The sequence below is a fragment of the Populus trichocarpa genome, chromosome 8 (assembly GCF_000002775.5).
Source record: "Populus trichocarpa isolate Nisqually-1 chromosome 8, P.trichocarpa_v4.1, whole genome shotgun sequence".
Taxonomy (NCBI): Eukaryota; Viridiplantae; Streptophyta; class Magnoliopsida; order Malpighiales; family Salicaceae; genus Populus; species Populus trichocarpa.
Window position 1 is genome coordinate 1,535,165 of NC_037292.2, and position 21,400 is coordinate 1,556,564.

Below are 21,400 nucleotides of genomic sequence, written 5' to 3' on the forward strand. Positions count from 1 at the left end.
GGTCTCAGGTTCGAGCCCTGTGGTTGCTCATATGATGGTCACTGGAGGCTTACATGGTCGTTAACTTCAGGGCCCGTGGGATTAGTCGAGGTGCGCGCAAGCTGGCCCGGACACCCACGTTAAACTAAAAAAAAAAGATATTGTCCGCTTTGGGCCTCCCAGTCCACCCATGTCCAGGGCTTCCACCCAGGTCCCCCTCACGAGTTTGTTATTGGCAGCCACGCATGACCCCAAAACGCGTCTTACTAGTCAAGGTGAGCATGCACTTATAAGGCCCTGGCTCTGGACGCTCGCTTCCGATGTGGGATTTTACAATCCCCCCACCTTAAGACGAGACATTCTCGGCTCTGATACCAAATGTAACACCCCACCCCACTAGCAAGATATTGTCCGCTTTGGACCTCCCAGTCCACCCATGTCCAGAGCTTCCACCCAGGTCCCCCTCACGGGTTTGTTCTTGGCAGCCACGTATGGCTCCAAAACGTGTCTTACTAGTCAAGGTGAGCATGCACTTATAAGGCCCTGGCTCTGGACGCTCGCTTCCGATGTAGGATCTTACAAGATCGATGTGAGATATATATTAATAAGTAATAATATTATAATAACAATGAAAAGTGGAAACCTGGCGCTTGTGTTGCCCTTACACCACGTGGCACTTGAGCAACCCTAGCACCACGTCGCGTTAGGACTGTCATAGCCAATCGGGCCTTTGCCTAGACCCAAGCGCTAGGTAGCGCTTGGGTTTGCCTCGTGCATTGGAGCGACCTAAGCGTCACGTGGCGCTCGGGTCTGCCCTAGCGACACGTGGCATTGAGGCTGCCATAGCTAATCAGGCCTTTGCTAAGACCCAAGCGCCAGGTGGCACTTGGGTCTGCCCCGCGCATTGAAGCCACCTGAGCGCCTGGGTCATCCCCGCGCAAGGGCAGGCCCGCCCATGCACCATGTGGCGCTCGGGTCTACCCCTGTAAGGGTCGGGTAGCCCAAGCATCAGGTGTCCTTGCGTGGGTAGCGCCAACGCCAAGTGTCCGCTCCCCATGGCTTGCAGCCCCACCAAAACTTGTGCTGGTAATTTTCTTCCCAACCATCCCTTCAAGGCAAAATGCACTCCATCAAAAAGACAATCTCACCCTTTCCCCGCCGCCCTTGCAACTCTTTGTGTCAAGAGTTGAGTTGTCATTACACTGCTTCAATTCATAGTGCTTTGTGTCTATGTAAACAGTAATAGAAATACTGAGCCATTTTAATATATTGTGCAATATACAATTTTGACTGGAATTCAGGTGAATTTTCACTTGTTCTGGGCCGAGAAAAGCAAAGTTCAAGGTTGGAGGCATCTTGAACATTCCATGGAGAACTATAAATTAATAAAGGAATCGGGCGTGTGGGGTTTCTGTATTGGAAAAACAGTTGCCAATTAGAAATTAATCTAAAATTAGGCGAGACATGGAATTGTCGAGAGACGTGTGGAAGCGGGAAGAAAATAAAAGGAAAAAGAAAAAACAATAACGAAACTTCTTAGGAAGATTTTCTTTAAAAAAATTATAAATTTTTTATTTGAAGCTATTATATAAGAAATTTATTCTTTTTTATATATACAAGATCGATGTGAGATATATATTAATAATGTTTTTAAACAAAATTCGAAACTTCTCAGGAAGATTTTTTTTAATTTTTGTAAATTTTAATTTGAAGGTATTATATTAGGGAATTTATTCTCTTAAATATATAAGATGGATGTGAATATATACTATTAAAAAAATTTTAAATGAAATTTAATTTGAATTAACGTATAATTAAACTAATTTAAAGAACCCTTCCTTCTTATATCGGAGACAGAACCCTTTGTCTCCAGCTAGTCACTATCCCTGGATGAAGGATCGGTGTTGTATTTTGCTCTCTATAAAATAAAGATTCATTCACAACTTTCTCGACGCAAAATGATTTATATAGCCGACCGCAGTCAGAGCTTTGATTGTTATTATTGTAGTCATGTGATGAATTATCCAAACGCTATCTCTATGGAGGGCAATGGCGGCATGCATGCCTCTATAGTCCCTTCAATCAACCGATCGATTTGGAGATTCTACAGCAGCTTTCCTCGTGGTGCTTCGAAGATATAGCTCTGCGCAGCAACTAGAACTCACTGACTAGGTTAACACGACGGAAATGATGAATGATATTATAATTGAATATAATACATTAAGTGAAAAAAATATTTTTTGTTTAAAAATATATTAAAATAATATATTTTTTATTTTTTTAAAATTATTTTTTTATATTACGACATCAAAATAATTTAAAAATATAAAAAAATTATTTTTTTAAAAAATAAATTTTTAAAAATGTATCTAAGCTGATCATCAAGAATATTGCGAGCGGCTGTCGTTCTGTGCATTGCTTCGAACAAAAAGCCTGGATGACTCGTTAAATCATGTCGGGTTTAATAACTTGCTTCGTACATATGCGGACATAGCTTAACCTATCGGAAGCACAAATGACTACAAATATTGTTAGTGGCACTGTTAAACAGGGTTTAAGTCATCACATGCAGGGACAGAGCCTCCTCGGACTAAGTTTTGATTCTAAGATTTTAAATTATTAAAAATAAATAAACTTTGTTTTTTACGGGTCTCCTGCCAGCCTCCTCGGCTCCGTCCCTGGAGTCACATGATCCTAATTGACTGGACTTATTGACGACTGATAAAGAAATGAATGAAATTGTTTCTTTTGCTTATTGTGGGCATCACCAACACCTTTTCTGGTCACTAGGTTGAGTAGACGTCAACTGCCGAATTTTCTTTTGCTTCCCTCGATAGTCAATGCTAAGCGCTAAGAATGGATTTTGCTTGGCAGCTCACCTACAGTCATTTACTGGCTGCTTTAGCAATAAATATACATAAAAAGGTATTTTACAACGTTTAGGTCGTCAAAAGTAATTCTTTTAATTAGAGCTACGACTAAAAATATATGCTCGTCGGCGGTCGGTCAAAATTAGGATTTAAAGCATCTCCATATATAATTGCCCCATCAAAAACCTGTTGGTTGCTCGACTATGAAAGGGAGGTAGTCTATCTTGGATAATTTAAAAGAAATCCGAAGTGGAGTTGGTCTTTTTATATATATAATGACGGTCACTATGACATTTATAACCTAAATATTTCCTTGTCTTGTAGATAGATATTGATGGTTTTTGGCTGCCCTATCTAGGCCGTATGGAACTTGAATATGGATAATTAATTATTTTTCATAGTTAATTGCCTTTGTTAAAGTCAACATAGAATTTAATTAATAGGTTTTGGATTATTTTTAAATTTCAATGGTTTTGAATCAAAATATTGTTTATTCATGATGTGGGTTTATTATATGCTAAAATATATGATATTGCAGTACAGTTCTTTATATCACCAGAAATGCTATTATCACCATGTAGAACTCCCCCTAATGCTCTTTGCCCAGGTAAAATCGAGTAAAATCCTATTCCACTCTGTACCGGTTTGTCCTCCGGTACTTCAATTCATTGTAATTGATAAGAAGAAGAAGAAGAAGAAGAAGAAGAAGAAGAAGAAGAAGAAGAAGAAGTCGTCAGTTGTATACAACCAAGTTCAGAAGGTCATCTGAATCCCTAACAGGGAAAAGAAATCACAAATTTATTTGTATAGATTTTTTCTCTTTTCATGAATAGTTTTTCATCCCATCTACTTGATGGGATGATTTTTTATTCTTAATTGTGTGTATATCTTATCCAGCACTATCTACTTGGAGCTTACTTAGTGTTAGTATTGTATTAGTGATTGTTTTTTATATTTTTATTTAAAAATATATTAAGATAATATTTTTTTATTTTTTAAAATTTATTTTTAACATTAATACATTAAAAAGATATAATAATATCAAAAAACATAAATTTAAAATAAAAAAAAAATATTAAAAAAAATTAATTTTTAAACAAAGATGTGTATCTCCACGAGATATCAATAAAAAAGTAATAATATTTCATGATCATATATATTTTTAAAAATATATTTGTACCGAAAATCATCAAACTTTACGTGTATTTTAACATGGTATGTCAAAAACACAAAAGAAAACCCTATAAACCATCGAATTTAATGTTTTTAAGTACAGATATATTTTTAAAAAAACACCAACATCACATAGTTGATGTGATGCAATTGCCAAAGCACGTTCCAAATGGTCCTTCGAGCTTCTTTCGACCAATTCAGTCGGACTGCGCTCATTCGATACTCTTATTCCCTCCTTGCTGTGCGCAGATAGAGATATTGAAGAGGTAGCATTGTGCCAAGAGGCAATCAGAGCCGTCTCTCAAAATTAACAGCACTGGAATCACAATTAAAGGCTCAAATCTGATCAGTTGCAGCCTTGCAGGCCCATTTTCTAGACCAATAATAGTGATTTGCTATATGCAGATCACATCCCAGTGCTGGACCATGGGGCAAGAGGCATCTCTCAGGCTAAACATTTAGAAGCTCAGATTCAAACTAGTATCGAGACCAGTTAACAGACAAGCAGCCAATTATTGTCTTCCAGAGAGATTATTTTCGGTTTTGGGTAAAAAAACTGACCAAACTAAAATTTATATTTTTTAAAATTATGAATTGAATCAACCAACCAGTTCAAATCAACTAATTTCATTTGTTTTTTTATTTAAAAACCAGTTAGATACATGTCTATTTAATTAGTTTTTTGGGCCTTTTTATAATGCATCTGAGTTTTTCTAAGCTTATAATTTTGAGTTTTATTTCATGATGTACCTAAAGTGTTTCTTGATAACGGGCCAACAAAGGCAATAAGTACGTTGTCATCTACTGTCGGCAGGGACTCCACAATAATCTACGTTGTCATCCCCACCACGCACCATAGCCATTGAGATCACCCCAGTTGGAGACTGGCCAGAAAACAATGGCACATAAGATCAATGTCAGCATAATACAGAGGTCATCTTAGCAACTCCCTGCAAAGAGAAAAAAAACAGCATAAGATGAGCTTTACTTGCTCAAACGATGAGGGGTAAAATTACAGCCACAAGAAAACAATGAGATAATGAGAGGATTTACTGTGGATCTCCTTCTCGAGTGACAGATTTAATGAGCCCTTCATTAGTAACCAAAGAGAAGCCATGTATAACCAGCCTCAAGCAATTCACGAGAGGTACCTCAGGAGCAAAGTAGCGAGCCTGTGTTGTTGTGCTATTCTAGGATCAAACATTATGAAAAGCTGAGGTACAGGCCGTTAAAACAAGAAAAACTCAAAATTCAAATCACAAGATAATACCAAGATTAAATTTTCTGGAGGTTTTTAAAGAATCCCTCTAAGGATTGGTGCCTGAAAATTGGCCAAAAAACAGCAAAATCAAATAAATCCCATCAAAGATTTATTCATGCCTGAAAATTGACCAACAAGCAGCAAAAAGCGAGCCTGAAATTATATGAGCTAATTTTCTGCTGAGACTTTGTTGAATCAGGTTTCGCTGAGTGACAGTATCAAAAGTCAGAACGAGACCGTAAGCTCCAGCTAGGAGTGAAGGATAAGAGTGCCATGATTCCTTTGTTTTTTATTTTTCCTGGTAAAAAGGGTAGTGGTGATTTTGCTTTTCAGGCATGGGAAGCCTAAAGGTACCTTTCTTAAGTTGATGCCATTATCATCTGCCCTCCACGAGGCCGTCCTGTGCGTAATCGAAAGGACAAGCCATTTATTCATCCTCCTGTGGGAAAACTAACAGAACCTACAGAAAGCTGAAAGAGCAAATGCTAAGTAAGAGCCTTTTACGCAAAGGGTTAAGAACCTCGAAAAATCCATATTCTACTGCGAATGTTTACTGACTGAAATAGGTATACAATTATCTTCAGTTCTGATGTATAATCAAGAAGAGAAAAGCTAGCTGCACTCCCATACATGACAGGACAAAGAGCACAGCAGTAATCCACAGATACAGGTTGAAGTGAAACCTCTTCTTCTTAAAGAGTATCAATCAAACTTCACACTATAACATGTCGTATGATCCAAAGAGAGGAACATACAATAGCCCATGTTAACCCAAGTTTCGATGATACAAAATAATGCAACCACCAAAATTTCAGAATACTTTTCTAGTGATAATAAAACATGATATATTTTTAACTAATGATAGGGGTATTCAAGAAACCAATCAACAAAGAAAAAAAACTGAAAAAAACAAATCAAGAAAAAGAACTGAAAAAACTTATTTAAAAACTAGAAAAATTACTTGATGTAGTTCGGTTTTGATTTCAGGAAGCTGAAAATAATTGAACCATTTGACAAGACAAAAAAAAAAAACAAATAGAAACTTAACTTAATCCTAAAACATTTTTTTCCCTTTGCAGTTTTGTTTCAACTGCACCTCCCCCTAGGGCCCCTACCCTCTTTCTTTCTCTCCTGTGATTCACAGCTAACCTAATTATGGGTGTCGTCGTCATTGTGAATTCAGCCTGGCTACATCATAAGTCCTCTTGAATTTTGTATAGACAAGTTACTCTCCCTTTCTTTGATAGATGTTGTTACTAAAACCAGTTTGGTCTATTAATAACTTTAAACTAAATTTTTTTTAAATATGTACTAAAATAATATTTTTATATTTTTTAAAATTCATTTTAACTTATTTAAAGTAAATAAAAATTAAAAACAAAATTAAACCACAATTTTCTTAAATATGTATTAAAATAATATTTTTATATTTTTTAAAATTTATTTTTAACTTATTTAAAGTAAAAAAAAAATAAATTAAACCACAATACCAGACATAAGCCTTGACGTGCTTCCTCATCACAGGACAGGACATCTATTACTTGTCAAATCCTCATACCAGCAAAACGCGTGGCTTGCCTTTTCATTTCCAATCAAGAAACTTCGTTACTTGACTGACCATTCTTAAGAACCAGAAGCTGGAATTCGCTTTTATTTCTGGGATTTTTTTCACTTTTTCTTTCTTGAAATGTTGTTTGAAACGGGAATTTCCAAGTTATATGCAATTTTTGTTTTCTTGTTGGTATCTTTTCCCTCTGCATTCCTTGTACTAGACCAAGTTATCTTCTCCCTATACTGTACTGGTGTAACTTTGTCTGAGGTCAAAGCAAAAAAACCAACCTTGACCGAACCAAACCAGTTTGGTTTGAACCAGTTTTTGGTTCAGTCTGGGTCAAATTTTTCAGAAATTACAACTGCCAGTTTGGTTTGGTTTTTGACCGTGACACCCCTAACTAATGGTATGACAAAATTTGGAGGAAGGGGAAAAAAAAAAAAAGTGGGGGAAACACAGTAGCTTGAGAGGGGTTCTGAATGAGCAGCTAATAAAGTACAATCATGCCGTTGCTTTCTTACGGGCAAATCTTTGCAAAGCCGTAGGTAATGAAATTTCCTCACTGATTTTCTGCTTCTTCTTAGCCACGTTTTCTTCCTCCATTTGTTTCTCCAAGAAAGGTCTCTTGGCTGTTTCAACAATCTTCTTTTTCTTTACCGCTATTTTGCTTGGCTTATTTTTCCCCTTTGTTTTCTTCCTAATGGCAGTTCCCTTTGCTGCTTCAACAACAGCTTCCATCTCCGCCTCCTTCTCCTTCTTTGTTGGTTTATCTTTCTTCTTTGCCGACTTCACTGTACCGATCTTTGAAGGGTCCAGCATGATGGTCTCGGGTGGGAGCTTGTCAAGAAGAGAGTGGATTTCCTTCTCTCTTCGTTGTTTAGATGTTTCAAATGGGTTTGCTAACCATGTGTCGAAGTTTGGTTCCCCTGAACCTGGGATAAGAATTGAAGACCATCCCATGGAGTGCCCTATACCTAGAACATCTTCATATGGTCGAAATGCCACTTTCCCTATCTGGTAACCTTTCACAATGGAATGTCCCATATATCTACTATAGATCCGTGATCCTGAGAAATCTCCTAGAATCTGAACATACGATCCAGTTCCAGCAGCTAGTAAACCTTTTTGACTGAAGTCTAAGGTTTTTGCATGGCCTGGTATAATTTGGAGAACCTCGAATTTCCTCAAGTCCCAAATCTTAATTTTCTTTTCTTTTCCAGAAGTGGCCATGAGATTGCCATTAGGATGAAATGCCATTGCTGTGATAGGTCCAGGATGACACAGCATCTTGACAAGGGGAACCGCACTGGTGGGCTTCCACATGCTTACTGTACCACCTGAATGACCCAAAGCAACAACCCCGTTGAGAGGGTTGACCAGCATCACATCAGTACGGCCTAAACCTGTCCGGAAATTGCTTATCATCTCACCCATTGTAACATCTTGGTATCGCAGCTGCCCAAATTTGTTTATTGACACCAAAAGAAAGTGGTTTTTCAAAAACTGAAGCCTTGTCACCGCACCATGTTCCTGTAAGCCACCAAAATAACGCAACTTAATCCCATACTTCTGTATTCATATAAACATTTGGCATGGTGGAAAGTAACAATGAATTAAACTTGAAATTTGCATCAAACATCAAGAAGTCTATAGCCATGCAGTACAATGAGCAATGAAATTCAAAGGAAACGTACTGTGTTGCAGGATGGAGAACAATCTTGTGACAGTGCAAAGACAGCCAATGCAAGCAAAATAAATTAGTTTAGGAACTGGTTTACAGAAAGTAGGCCTAATACTTTATAACTGAGAAGAAAAATCATTCAAGTTCATTTATACACAAGAAAGATACTGCAAACTTGTATTTTATAAGGTTCCCAATAAATGAAAAGGTCTTGCTGCAGCTTAAAGCAATATAAAATTCATCAATAGACAATGCACTGACCTTTAAACAATGAAGTTCGACACCATCTCTGTTATAAATGTACGGGTACCTATCATAACTCGAAATTATTAGCTATAAAGAGCTACACAAAAAATTGACCAAAAGTATACTACAACGTTCACATTTGTTCAGGCAAGTAGTCACACTATATGTTCTTTTATCTATTTTCTGGGAAAAAGCCATACTTTTTCTGGGCAGCAGCAAAGAACAGCTCATTGTGCAAAAACACGATATCTCGCACTGTTTCTCTAACCTGAAAGAATAAAATTAATTAGTACATCAGTCTAATTTCCAGTAAAGGCCTGGTAAAGATAAATGCCAGTAAAAGATGCAAAGTAATGCTGGCATATAAATATCCATTTTGTCAATTTATATAAAAGGTCTCAACTAGAACCCAGTCGCGTCTCAGTAAGGGTCAGATCAACCTGGCAACCCCAGGACATACCTGCATCTCTTTTATTAAGCTCATGTTCTTCATGTCAACAACCGCCAAGTGGCCCTTGCGACCAGCAGCTGCCATGTATCGACCACTTGAGGTGAAATCCAGAGTGTATGGACCAAAATCTGCACATTTCAGTGAAAAAAGGCCTCAGAAGTTTCCTCAGGCCATTAGCCAAAGGATTACATCCAGGCAAGATTATGACATAGCATTACAGTTAAAGAAAAAGTTTTTTTTTTTTTTTTTGAAGCAGACTTAATTAAGGAGGCAAAGATGTTCATGAATTTAGAAACGTAATTTTGCACTCCTGGAATAAGCATAGTTTCAGGCTATTTTATAGTTCATGAGAAAGGCCTAGCACAACATAGATAAGAATATATATGCAATGTTTTCCCAAAAAATATTTAGTAAAACAGATCCATGATGTTCAGCATTTCTCTCTGCTTGTTTTCTCAGGTAAATCAAAATTGATATGGGAAATGACAGACTCAAACCCAAACAACATGCATTGCTAAGTTATTCAAGAAGAGAACCTGGAAAATGGCTACAAAATTGTCTTTGTAAACATTCTGGCTAAAAAACATTTTGATTGCAAAAAACCCATTAGAAAGGAATCACACAGCAGACAAGAACCTGGCAAGACTATATCATATTGATTCTTTGCGCTTGAGATATCAACTTCATGATTGATTGCGTCCTGTTTGATCCTCCATGTCTTCTCTATACCCTCAGCCTCCAGATAGCCTCCCTTGCTTGGCATAAGCCACTGATTAAAAAGAACACATGTTATAAAGTATTCAAACGAGTGAAATGCTTTGTATATTTTCTGCCAGAAAACAGTGGGAGGAATGACAAGCAAAATCTAGTAGACATGGAACTATACAAAATTAGTATCTCAGACCACACATAAATCAATTGAAAAAACAAAGATAGTCCCCATTAATATGTAACTCACAAAACATTACTCATGAAAGAGATTTTCCCTTTAATTTTTTTAGAACTAGAGAAGTGAAAAAAAAAAAACAAAGAAAAAAGGGAGAGGATTTGCTATTATCCACCTTTTCAGCCTTGGCAGCAGCTTTTGCAGATATTCCATATAAATCTTCCCTAACAGAAAGTTGACCCTTAAGCTTTTTGTCTTTTAAAACCTGCAGATGGAGAGAATTAAATCAAAATGCAATAAAAAAACTCCTCCAAAGAAATAAAAGTTCTTCGACTGGAAATGTTGGACACCAATTTCTGACCTCCAAATTAGCCCCTTCTCCTCTAAGATACTTCTTTACTTTCGTATCCAACTCGTGAGACAATTCCTGCAAACAAAAACTAGCCACTATCATCCTATTGCCTTTAACAAACATGTGCAGCAAATAATGTTTATGATGATCATCAAGTAACAATAAAGTCGAATAATCACATTACAAACAACCTTTTTCTACATCCAAAGCAAGGTCATTTCCTTGTAAATCAAAGAATCGAATTACCTGCTCAATAGGAGGTAAAATATTCTCAGGATCACCATTTTCTTGTTTCGCACCCATCTGGCCACTTAGAATTTATGTGCCTAAACTGCAGGATAAAGATAATTACCAATAAAACCCCTCATTATTCATTAATCATGTATTTACCAAAATTGCCAAAAAAACCATCTAGCAAATTGCATGAATTCAAAATCAAACAAGCATACAAAGAACAAGCGAACCCATAATTTTCTACTTAATTGATCCAAAAAAAAATCCTCATTAAAACCTTCAATTTCAAAACTTCGGAACTTGAAAGCAAAAAAATTCACAGAATAAAAACTACATAGATAAAACGCAGATGAGCTAAACAGCAGACACAACTAATTGGATGACTGTCTCAAATTTTCTCAAAAAAAAAAATACAACAAAAGGGTACTCAAAAAGTTAAACAATACTTGCCTAAGAAATAAACTTTATGCTGAATTTGCGCTAACTTCTTGTCAGACAAGAGTTGTACAACTTGTATAACACATCACACAAAACCCAAGTTTTGCAAACAGGTATAAAACAAGACAAGAAACATACAAGTTATTGGCATAAGTTAATGAACAAACGGATGTCAGGGTTAGTTTTAATGCCTGTGTGTATTACTGTGTTCTTTCAAGAGTAGCAGAGACAACTTGGAGTGGAGATGTTTTTAGGTTTTTTGTTAAAAGAAAGCAAATGAAAATCTCTTTATGGTTGAAGTTTAGTATTGTTTTCTTGCTGGTAACAAAGTTTAAGAAAATTACAGTGTTTGTCTATGCCTGAGTCGATGCTTGATCTGCTGTGACGGAAGTTTTTTAGGGTTTTTGCAGTGTTCAGTTTGGCTGAGTTTTGAAATTTGTAAGAACCAAAATAAAATAATTCTGGGCTTTTCTTTGCTTTCTTGGGCCATTTATTGAGCTGTTTACTGTGCTTATTTGGGCCTCCTGCTCTGGTTTGCTCATTGAGCCCAGCTCAAGATGTAAAATACTTTTATAAGCCTGCGAGCCCAGTAAAAAATGGAGATTTATTTATTTATTTATTTTATTGTACTAATTTGTCTAGTTGCCGTGGTGTAAGGTGAGGTATTTGAGGATAATTTTATTGATGGTAAAGATGAAATTGAAAAATTATCGTGGGTTTGGTTGCAAGAAGAAAAGTTTTTTTTTGCCATAAAAGTTTCATTGTTTTAAATAAAATTTAAAAAATATATAAAATTTATATTTTATTCCAGTTTAGTTAAATTAATTTAAATATAAATTAATTTATCAAATCATTTAAATTTAAACTGAATCAATCTCCAAACTATTTAAAAATAAAACTTTCTCAAAGTTTATTGATAAAATACTTATTTAAAATACTTTATATAGCATTTAATTTCAAAAGATTATCACTGGAAAAATAATTTAAAAAAGTGAAAGGACACTTGTATAAAAATCATGAGTTTGGATGGATTTATTTTATTAAGAAAATGCATCAATATGATATTTATATAAATTAATATCCTTCGGATTGAAATGGGTTTTGTTTGATATTTAACATAATGCATGCAAAAATCCTTGACGCAAGCTGTGCAATACATCTCGTTTTTGTTTTTTTTTCACTACGGTTTATGCACTTGCCTGTGTTAGCATCTTATTTCCTCCATCAACCACATTTATCATATAGCTGTTATTCGGTCAACTCTCAAATGTAAAGGTCATTGGATTAATTATTTGTACAACGATTTTTTTTATTCTATATATATATATATATATATTATTTCTATCCAGCAAGGTTTTAATCAAGCTAGATAAATAATTAAAATCAACAAAATCTGATTAATTGGAATCGAATAGCTGTGTTTTAGCTTAAAAAAGACAAAAAAAAAAATGAACAATGCCAATGTGGCACTATAAAAATATTAAAAACCGTCTTTCCCCGCGGAATTTAACAGAATATCCACTGACACACCAAAATATCCACCAACACTCCTAAGCGTTGACTTTTCAATAGTTTTCCACTCTCTTGCAAACGTGTAAGGTAGGCTCCACACACACACACACAAAAAAACCCAGCATCCTGGACATCACGGTGTCATCGTTCGCAAGTTGCTGGACTCCAAATATTGTCCAATATATCCAGAATTTTTCGGAGGAAAAGTTCTCTCTGCCTCTGCCTCTGCCTCTGCCTTCTCTGCCTCTGTTTCTTTTCCTGTTTCCATAAATAGAAAGGAAAAGGAATCCAACAAAACAGCAACAAAGACAAACCCTTTCTTGTGTTTATCAATGGAGTCAGGACAGGGAACTGTGACATGCGGGTCATGGATCCGGAGACCCGAGAACTTGAATCTTGCTGTGCTTGGCAGGTCATCGAAGAAGAAAAATTCTGCCTCTCCTTCTGTTCTCGAGATCTTCTCTTTTGACACCGAGACAACTTCTCTCTCAACCTCTCCTCAGGTTTGTTTCTCCGATACCCTTAACGACATGTCGTTTAAGTTGTCTCTGTTCCGGCAAAGGGAGACCCTTTTTTGTTTCTATATTTTTGGTGCCTGAATGGGTTTATATATATATTGATCGTGGGTTGTTTAGGTAACTTATGTGTTTGAAGAAACAGAAGGTGAACTGGTGACAATTGCAGTGCATCCAAGTGGAGATGATCTTGTGTGTTCTTCAACTAAAGGTGGATGCAAGTGAGTTTCTTGATTAATAATTTTTCAAATTTAATTCTCTACAAATTAATGCATCGAAGAATTTTTTAAAAGAAAATCATGGCTCTGCTGTTTTTCTGACATTCAAAAGATTGTGACTTGGAAGTTAAAAATGCTTGTTTGAATTCCCTCATCTATCGGAAAGATAATTTCTTTTTAAGTTGAATGAGTTCAAAGAGATTCTAATTTGTGTGTGACTTGAATGTGTATTTGTCTGTTGAACAAGTTTTTGTAACATTGGGTTGGTTTGTGTTGTGACATGCAGATTGTTTGAGTTGCAGTGTCAAGAAACAAATTTAAAGTTGCTAGCCAAAGATTTACCTCCTCTCCAAGATGTTGGTCCACAGACATGCATGGCTTTCAGTGTTGATGGGTCTAAGTTTGCCACTGGTGGGGTGGTAAGCTATAATTTGTGATTTAAACAATGGTTAGCACCAGCTTGCTTTTGGTTGTGTTCCAAACGTCTGTGTGTACAGCTGATATGTAGTATGGTGTCTTTTATTTGATCAATTACAGGATGGGCGTTTAAGAATTTTGGAGTGGCCAAGTTTGCGCATCATTTTGGATGAACCAAAAGCACACAAATCTGTCAGGGATATGGATTTTAGGTTAGTGTTTCTTTCCTACTTGCGTCCTATGTAATAATTTTCTATGTGCTGTGTGAATGCATATGTTGATAAATGAGAAATACAATGCATCCAAATGCCTGTCAGTGTATCAGTAACAAAGGTCAATGGTGTCCCCTCCAGTTTCCCATCGTGAGATGTGCTTTTTAAGAAATAAACAAAGGCTTAGCCTGTTTTTGGAGGTTTTGTAGAAGAATCTTGGGCCATTAAAGGGTTATTTTTTCTCCTTAAATCCTAGCTACTGAAACGCATGCCTTTGTTTGTTTATCATATTCTAGCCTGGATTCAGAGTTCCTAGCGTCAACATCTACTGATGGTTCAGCAAGAATATGGAAAGCAGAAGATGGTTCACCTGTGGTTTCTTTGACTCGCAACTCAGTATGTTTTATTTAGTGTAGGGATTTTTCATGTTGGGTTTCAGATTTTGGTTGGATCTTGTTGCCAATATGGTCTATATTTGCCTGCAGGATGAAAAGATTGAATTGTGCCGCTTCTCCAAGGATGGGACAAAACCATTTTTATTTTGTGCTGTGCAGAAAGGTGTCCTCATTAGTATCAATGTAGCTTGTTATTTTATTTAGCCATATAAAAAATCATTCTTAACTTGTGAATATTGTTGATTCAGGTGATAAAGCTGTCACTGCAGTTTATGACATAAGTACATGGAATAAAATTGGGTATAAGAGGCTACTTAGAAAGCCTGCTTCCATCATGTCTATCAGCCTGGACGGGAAATATCTTGCTTTGTAAGCACTCTCCATTTACCCTTTGGACATTTGCAATCAATTATCTAGGTTTCTGCAGTCACTGAACTCATTTATTTTTATCCTTGTTTATCGTTCAGCAGACACAAATCAATTTCATTTTATCTTTTTTCAAATCTTTAGCCCGAAATCCATCAGTAGTGACCCAATACCTTCCCTCTTCATTGTGAAATGGCTTTGCACAGCTCATTCTCTTAGTGAAAAAGAGAATTCAACTTGATGTTCAAATATGTTTAGGATAGGAGTGCAAGGTTGTCGAAATCCTGCTCTCTTGCTGACTGCAATGACGCTATTGAGAAAATTTGTGGCAAGCTGGCAGTATAGATTGCTTGCAAAACTGTGAGGACCAGTTACATTAACATGTGTTTTTTTCTTTTAATTCTAGAGGAAGCAAGGATGGAGACGTGTGTGTAGCGGAAGTTAAGAAAATGGAGGTTTCCCACTTGAGTAAGAGGCTGCACCTGGGTACATGTATCACGTCACTAGAGTTCTGTCCCGGTCAAAGGTAAGGTTCATCCACGCCTTTTGCTCTGTAATTATAGATGATCAGCTTCATGGTACAAGGACCCTTTAAATGTTTCTTCTAGCTCACAAACTTTATTTTCACCTTTTCTTAATCCTTTTAATCCTGCAAGTATAGTTTTCTTCCTTGGCATCTTTGAAGCACAAGTGTCCCAGTCACCATTTTGTGATTCCAATTTGTATTATTTAAATTGCAAACTATAGGAGATTGTTTATTCACCTCTGGGTTTTTCTGCGCAGGGTTGTGCTCACTACTTCCGATGAATGGGGAGCAGTGGTGACTAAGTTGAATGTTCCTGCAGATTGGAAAGGTCTTTTCTCTCACTCCCTCACTCACACACACACGCACACACTATTTACGTTGTGGATGCACGCATCCTTAAGAGACTGATCCTTCCTCTCTCTCCTGTGCAGAGTGGCAGATATATTTACTGCTAGTAGTACTATTTTTGGCATCTGCTGTTGCATTTTACATTTTCTTTCAGAAGTCTGATTCATTTTGGAACGTTCCACCTGGAAGAGATCAACCTGGGAAACAGTTCGAAATTTTAGATCCACAGTACTCTGAAGATGCATTTGGGCCTGTAGATATGTGAACAATTTTTAGACACGGTCACCAGAAGTCATGGGTTGTATCATCATCATGTTACAAAATAAACACTCAGTGAAGTAGTTTAAGATTCTTCATTTGATCCATTGCAACTTTCAACTTAATCTATTTTTGGAGAACGTTGCGCAGTTGAGGCTGGTTCTCTTTTACTCGAGTATCTACAAGAAAATGCCCCCCCGGGCTTGAATTTAGTAAACTAGCAGAAATTTAAACAGGAAAATAAAACTCAGCCTTGTTTTGGGACATTGAAATATTTTCACGAGCGGTTCCTTCAAATAATCAAAACCCATCTCTATTTCTGAATGAAAAAGGCTGACATCCATGCGGCAGAAAGAAAGAGGTTTGAAGGAGGGGGGCGAGTGGGGGCTCTGATTTCTGACAACGAATAAATATTATTAATGAAGAATTTTCAAGCACGTCTAGATAGTACTTCAGGATCCATCAGCTAATGATCTCGATTTCTATGCAATGTGAAGGTGCTCGTTGCATGAACATGAATTACCTTAGGTGTATATACTGCCAGTATGCTATCTGATATGTTCCAGCCTACAAAACATTTAACTTGTGACGTCATATATGCCAGAGTAAAGGCTTGAAAGATTCAGAAAAAAAAAACAACATTGAATGTAGATGACCCCCCCGCTGCAAGGATCGCGGAGGCCATTGGAGAAGATAATGTTGCTGCCAAACCTCCCGAGCACCTCTTTAAAATGCTGCAATTTCACATTGCCGAAAAAAAAAACAAAAAAAAAAACCGAATGGAGCTCATATCAGCCTTTAAATCGCTACTATGAAAATGCATAAAATCAACTGAAATTTCACACACAGTTTGAACAACACATGACCGCCATAGAAAGTTGTTATCCAAAGAGGCCTAGGGGGGGACTCCAAATTTGCTTTTGCATTCCTCAATGTACTCCTTCAGATCAAATGGTCTGCTAGAAGCCTAGAAACATGGTATCATTGTTACCACGACCAATCGGCATCACAAGTTCGCTACATGTCTATCAAACACCAGCAGAAGAATTAACTGGTATTAATTATGTGATTAATTTATTATAATGCTGGATGTTATAATTGCAGAATTAAAATAAACTTACCCGCCAAGTCCAGCCATCCAGTGTTTCTGCTGAAAAGAATGCGTCCAGATTATAGCAAGGCTTTTCTCGGAAGTAAGCAACGATTCCAGAAAATATCTTGTCGAGTACATCACTTCCTTCTGGAGCTGAATCAATACCTTTGCAAACAGGGTCAACTGGGTATCTTGGAGGTCTATCATATTGAGCTGCTACTGAAAAGAAACTGTCCAAAAAGTTTTTCAACTCTTCAGCAGCATCCAGTGGTCTGTTAGCCATAGTTAGAGGGAGTTATGGGTTAATCGATCGGAAACTAGCATAACGAATTGAGTTAGCAATTAAAAGCCATGAGAAGTGAAAGACTTGGACGGTTAAATACATGCAAGTATTGAGCTTGTTTTGAAGGATAGCAAGACCATTTGCTTTAGCAGCAACTTCATCAATTTCAGACCATGACTGTTTTATGGTTTCTTAGCACCTCTCACTCGAATCCTTCATGTGGTCAGAAAATCAGACTCAACAATTCAAAACATTCTCTGGGGTAGAAATTTAGAGAGGAATACGAGGATATTATGTAAAATAAAGAACTCGGGCGGAAGACGCTAGTGCCCCTGGTGCGATGTGAGGATGTTTCAGCCGAAACCAAGCAGCAAGCACTATAGCAAAAACAAATGGTGATCAAATTGTGTTTCTATATTGATTACGAGTACTGAATTTAGTGGATATTCAAAATAATTTACTTCCTCAATCCTCCGTATGATCCTCCAAAAACCATAACTGGGGTGGAATCGGCCGGATATTTTTTCTTAATGTGTAGGAGCACTTCAGCGTAATCTGGTAAAGCTTGAGCAGAGCTGCAGTATCCGCGGAGATTTTTGGCTTTTAGTGCTTCGGGGATTGATTCTCCGTAGAGACGATGCTGCATTGGAAATTATAGGTGAAAACGAAGCATTAATGTTCAACCTTTAATCTCGGTGTGCGAAAGCCGACTAATTAAAATAAAAAACAAAATAATAATAATAATATTTTAGCCGAAAGGAAAGATGGATTTCTCTGAGAATTTTTCTACTCACCTCTATGTACACTTGTAAAGCACCAAATCGAGCTACATTATCAGAGAGGATTCCTATAGAACCAAGATCATCATTCAAAGAGGATTCCTCTCCGAGATAGGCAAATATTGGAGCCATTTTATTGGCACTCCTCCGATGCTAGAAGCTCACTACATATCTAGGCCGAAAGCCTTGTAACTTTCAGGCCTTAATCGAAGTGATCAAGTGTTTAGTTATAATAAAATGTTTTAAACACCTGATCCGATGAGGCCAGAGAATCAACCTTCACTTTTCCATGGTGATTTCTTGCACCAGAAGGCCCTTGCACTCCAAGTCTTGGTATTTTTTATGGTGAAACACAAAACACACTTGTTGGGAAGAAAAGAAAATCAGTCATGGTGAAGCACAGAACATTTTGTAGTTTAGTTAACGTTGTTCTTTGATCCGAATCTTGATTGATTAAGATGACCCTGTCCATGTTAGACAACGCAGCTTTCACGTAACTGTTGCCATGAGCAATGGCTCGAAGGCGAAAATACAGCTTGGACTGTTCAAAGTCAGCTCGAGTAAGGTTTCAGTGGGTTATCTTGTTAGATCCAATTTTGAAGCTCAGGCCATTACTGTTTTTTTTTTAATCAATTTAAACTCATAAAAAAATAAAAAATCATATTTTCTTAATTACCATCCAAACTCTTGATAGTTCTTGGAATTAGTCTACCTGAACACGTCATTATTGATTACGAACTTATAAATCCAATCAAATATATCTATACAGATATTATCAAGAAAAATTTACTTTTCAGAATAATAATAATTTTTTATTTAAGATCCAGGTGTATTTTCAAAATAATCTTCATGGATCAGCAAGGGTAAACCTATATCTTTAATATATTAAAAAAATATATCATTCATGATATTCACGAATATTATCATAAAACTTGATTTAGAATAAATCAAATATCCACGGCCTTAAAATTTTAACATAAATGGGCTACAGTTTAAGCCCAGTTAGGCCATCTGAGCTTCGATCAAAATTACCTTCTTTTCCCATGTTGTAGGGCCAGTTATAAATACTAGAAGTATTTAAAAAAATCAATCAACCAATTAAACCATAAAAACTAAAAAAATATTAATGAAAAAAACCAAATTGAGAAAAAAAATTGATCAAACTGATTTAAAAATCATAAAATCAACTTAATTTGGTTCGATTTTGGTTTTAAAAACTGAAATCAAGTAATCAAGCCATACTCAATATAAATTGTAAATCCAAGGGTATAAATAAAAAACTAATCGGCATAATTTCATTAACCCTAGAAATCCCCCACTCCTTTCCTGTTGAAAATAACCGTCAAATGTTTATTTCTCTCGTTCCATCTCTTTCCTTTATTATCTCCTCTATTGAAACTTGAGAGGTTGTCACATATAACCTCTATCTTTCCTATTTTGGTATTCATTTACTCTGTTGTGTTTATTTGTTGGTTATTAGCCTTGGTTAATGTTTGTTTTTCTTCTCTAATGTGTTGTTTTCTTTTCCAATTGTATAGATTATTCACACTCTTATTTTGTGTTTATTAGCTGTATAGAAAATAAAAAGTCTTTAATGCGTGCCAACTATTATGTTTTGACAGGTTTGTTATTGCTGAAATTAGGTTGAGATTATCCCTTATTATGATCACTAACCTGTTTATTTTTATGTTTTAAAGGTTTTTTTAATAAAAATTTAAATTTTTTTATTTTAAATTAATTTTTTTTTTGTGTTATCAAATTATTTTGATGTGCTGATCTTAAAAATAATTTTTAAAAAATAAAAAAAATATTATTTTGATATATTTTCAAGAAAAAAATATTTTGAAAAACAACCGTAATCACATTCTCAAACATCTCTACTTCTTAAATATATGCTTGCATGTTTCCATTAAAAATTGTTGATGTGACTTTGTGTTTTCACCTTTTATTTTTATTTTGTTTGTTGGCCATTGTATTTTAGTGTGATGCTCATATTACTTTTTTTTTTTTGAAAATATAAAATATTTAGATAAATAACTAACACCTTCCTTAATAATAATAATAAAAAGTTAATAATAAATGATGTAGCTTAACTAGTAAAGTCCCAGGTTTACTCTCCAGATATTACCAGTTCAAGTCACAAATCTCAGGGTCACTGGAGACTTACATGATAATTAACTTCAGGATCCGTGAGATTAGTCGAAGTGCGCACAAAATGGTCCGAACACCTACGTTAATCTTAAAAAAAAATTAAATAAAAGAGTGACTAAGAGATTATATTTTCCGGTCACAAAAAAAAATAATTGGGATTGACTGAACCAAACCGATTCCCAGTTTAGTTTAATCCATTTTCCTAAAAAAACTCATCTCCCGATTCGGTTGGAATTTCAAACTTAACCCCAACCAAACCAGATGATGAACACCCCTAATAAACACTGTCACGGAGAAGAAAATTTAATGGCTATCTTGGAGAGTCTTTCAAAAAGCGATCCCCTTTTCATTCCAACCCAAGTAAAACGAGGTAATAGTGCATTTGGTCCCTTTATTCTCAATTTTCTTCATCTTAATCCTTCTATTGTCTTTAGTATGATCCCTGGTCCATTATTCTTCTCTTCAAATTAGTTGGCTAATCATAGCCATTCGGTTTCCATAGGTATTTCTTATGTTCACGAGCCTCCCCTAGGCTGTCTTGAGCTGCTATTGTGTGGCATTCTCCTGGGGCATCACCCTCCTTTTGTTTGAAAAAATTATGGCAATTATAATTTTAAAAATAGTTTAACTGATTAAATTTTAAATGTGTTTTCTAGTGGTCACAAGTTTAAGTTCTCTCATGATCACTAAAGAATTATATAGTCGTTAACTTCAGGAATCATGAAATTAATTAAGGTACGTGTAAATTGATCCAGACATCCGCGTTAATAAAAAAATAACATCGTATCCATGGTATTAGATCAAGTAATTATTTGCTCGAGAAATTTTTATTGTATACCAATATCATTATTTATGCAATAGTAACATAACATGTCGTTCACAACAGTTAGGAAATATCAAATAATTATGAGATAAAAAGATATCAAATAATTATGAGATAAAAAGTTTGAAGGATATTGAGATAAAAAAATATCACAAGATTCAAAATAAAATAAAATAAAATTATAGAGGACAAGATTCACCACCAACATGTCAAACCCGGGCTAGAAAACCAATAAAAAAAATCTAGTAACTAAATCAATTATTTTATTAAAATTATTTTGTTTTAATAACTTTTTTTAAATTTTTTTATAGTTAATCTTGTCAAGTTTCGTATACTCAATCTATTCGGTTTTGATTCTACTTAAATTTAAAGGTAATATTT

At 35.7% G+C, this 21,400-nt stretch overlaps 3 protein-coding genes across 6 annotated transcripts; 1 reads left to right on the forward strand and 2 right to left on the reverse strand.

Moving 5' to 3' along the window:
* Positions 1-7,052: 7,052 nt before the first annotated feature.
* On the reverse strand, positions 7,053-11,607 carry LOC18101332 (probable U3 small nucleolar RNA-associated protein 7). 4 transcript variants are annotated; one of them, XM_024607714.2, is made up of 9 exons: positions 11,468-11,607; positions 10,698-10,782; positions 10,461-10,526; positions 10,275-10,364; positions 9,850-9,982; positions 9,223-9,341; positions 8,963-9,030; positions 8,778-8,826; positions 7,053-8,365 (listed from the first exon to the last, which is right to left on the reverse strand). In XM_024607714.2, the coding sequence occupies exons 2-9, from the start codon at positions 10,752-10,754 to the stop codon at positions 7,337-7,339; spliced, it is 1,611 nt and encodes a 536-aa protein (XP_024463482.2). In that variant the 5' UTR covers positions 10,755-10,782; positions 11,468-11,607; the 3' UTR covers positions 7,053-7,336. The 4 variants fall into 4 exon arrangements, with proteins under 4 accessions (XP_024463482.2, XP_006379498.3, XP_024463480.2 ...); XM_006379436.3 differs by having other exon boundaries at positions 11,136-11,588; XM_024607712.2 differs by having other exon boundaries at positions 11,315-11,557.
* Positions 11,608-12,778: 1,171 nt separating this feature from the next.
* On the forward strand, positions 12,779-16,039 carry LOC18101333 (SEC12-like protein 1). Its single transcript, XM_006379437.3, has 10 exons — positions 12,779-13,138; positions 13,271-13,371; positions 13,655-13,787; positions 13,906-13,997; positions 14,294-14,393; positions 14,483-14,555; positions 14,641-14,761; positions 15,165-15,284; positions 15,542-15,612; positions 15,716-16,039. Exons 1-10 carry the CDS (start codon positions 12,968-12,970, stop codon positions 15,895-15,897), a joined length of 1,164 nt encoding a protein of 387 aa, XP_006379499.1. The 5' UTR covers positions 12,779-12,967; the 3' UTR covers positions 15,898-16,039.
* An 810-nt stretch (positions 16,040-16,849) lies between these two features.
* On the reverse strand, positions 16,850-18,177 carry LOC112328431 (uncharacterized). Its single transcript, XM_024606928.1, has 4 exons — positions 18,061-18,177; positions 17,728-17,906; positions 17,012-17,255; positions 16,850-16,915 (listed from the first exon to the last, which is right to left on the reverse strand). The coding sequence occupies exons 1-4, from the start codon at positions 18,175-18,177 to the stop codon at positions 16,850-16,852; spliced, it is 606 nt and encodes a 201-aa protein (XP_024462696.1).
* Between the last annotated feature and the right edge of the window lie 3,223 nt (positions 18,178-21,400).

What these genes read in the sequence shown, in the direction of transcription:
- LOC18101332 (XM_024607714.2), bottom strand. Translation starts at nt 10,754, where the DNA reads ATGGGTGCGAAACAAGAAAATGGTGATCCTGAGAATATTTTACCTCCT. An exon ending in TTTGCTGCTGCCCAGAAAAA is followed by an intron (nt 8,827 to 8,962) that starts GTATGGCTTTTT and finishes GAGTTATGATAG; the next exon opens with GTACCCGTACATTTATAACA. An exon ending in TCGAACTTCATTGTTTAAAG is followed by an intron (nt 8,366 to 8,777) that starts GTCAGTGCATTG and finishes GGTGGCTTACAG; the next exon opens with GAACATGGTGCGGTGACAAG.
- LOC112328431 (XM_024606928.1), bottom strand. Translation starts at nt 18,177, where the DNA reads ATGGCTCCAATATTTGCCTATCTCGGAGAGGAATCCTCTTTGAATGAT. An exon ending in CTTTACAAGTGTACATAGAG is followed by an intron (nt 17,907 to 18,060) that starts GTGAGTAGAAAA and finishes TTTCCAATGCAG; the next exon opens with CATCGTCTCTACGGAGAATC. An exon ending in TCATACGGAGGATTGAGGAA is followed by an intron (nt 17,256 to 17,727) that starts GTAAATTATTTT and finishes TATGGCTAACAG; the next exon opens with ACCACTGGATGCTGCTGAAG.
- LOC18101333 (XM_006379437.3), top strand. Translation starts at nt 12,968, where the DNA reads ATGGAGTCAGGACAGGGAACTGTGACATGCGGGTCATGGATCCGGAGA. An exon ending in AGTTTGCCACTGGTGGGGTG is followed by an intron (nt 13,788 to 13,905) that starts GTAAGCTATAAT and finishes GATCAATTACAG; the next exon opens with GATGGGCGTTTAAGAATTTT. An exon ending in ATTTTGTGCTGTGCAGAAAG is followed by an intron (nt 14,556 to 14,640) that starts GTGTCCTCATTA and finishes TTGTTGATTCAG; the next exon opens with GTGATAAAGCTGTCACTGCA.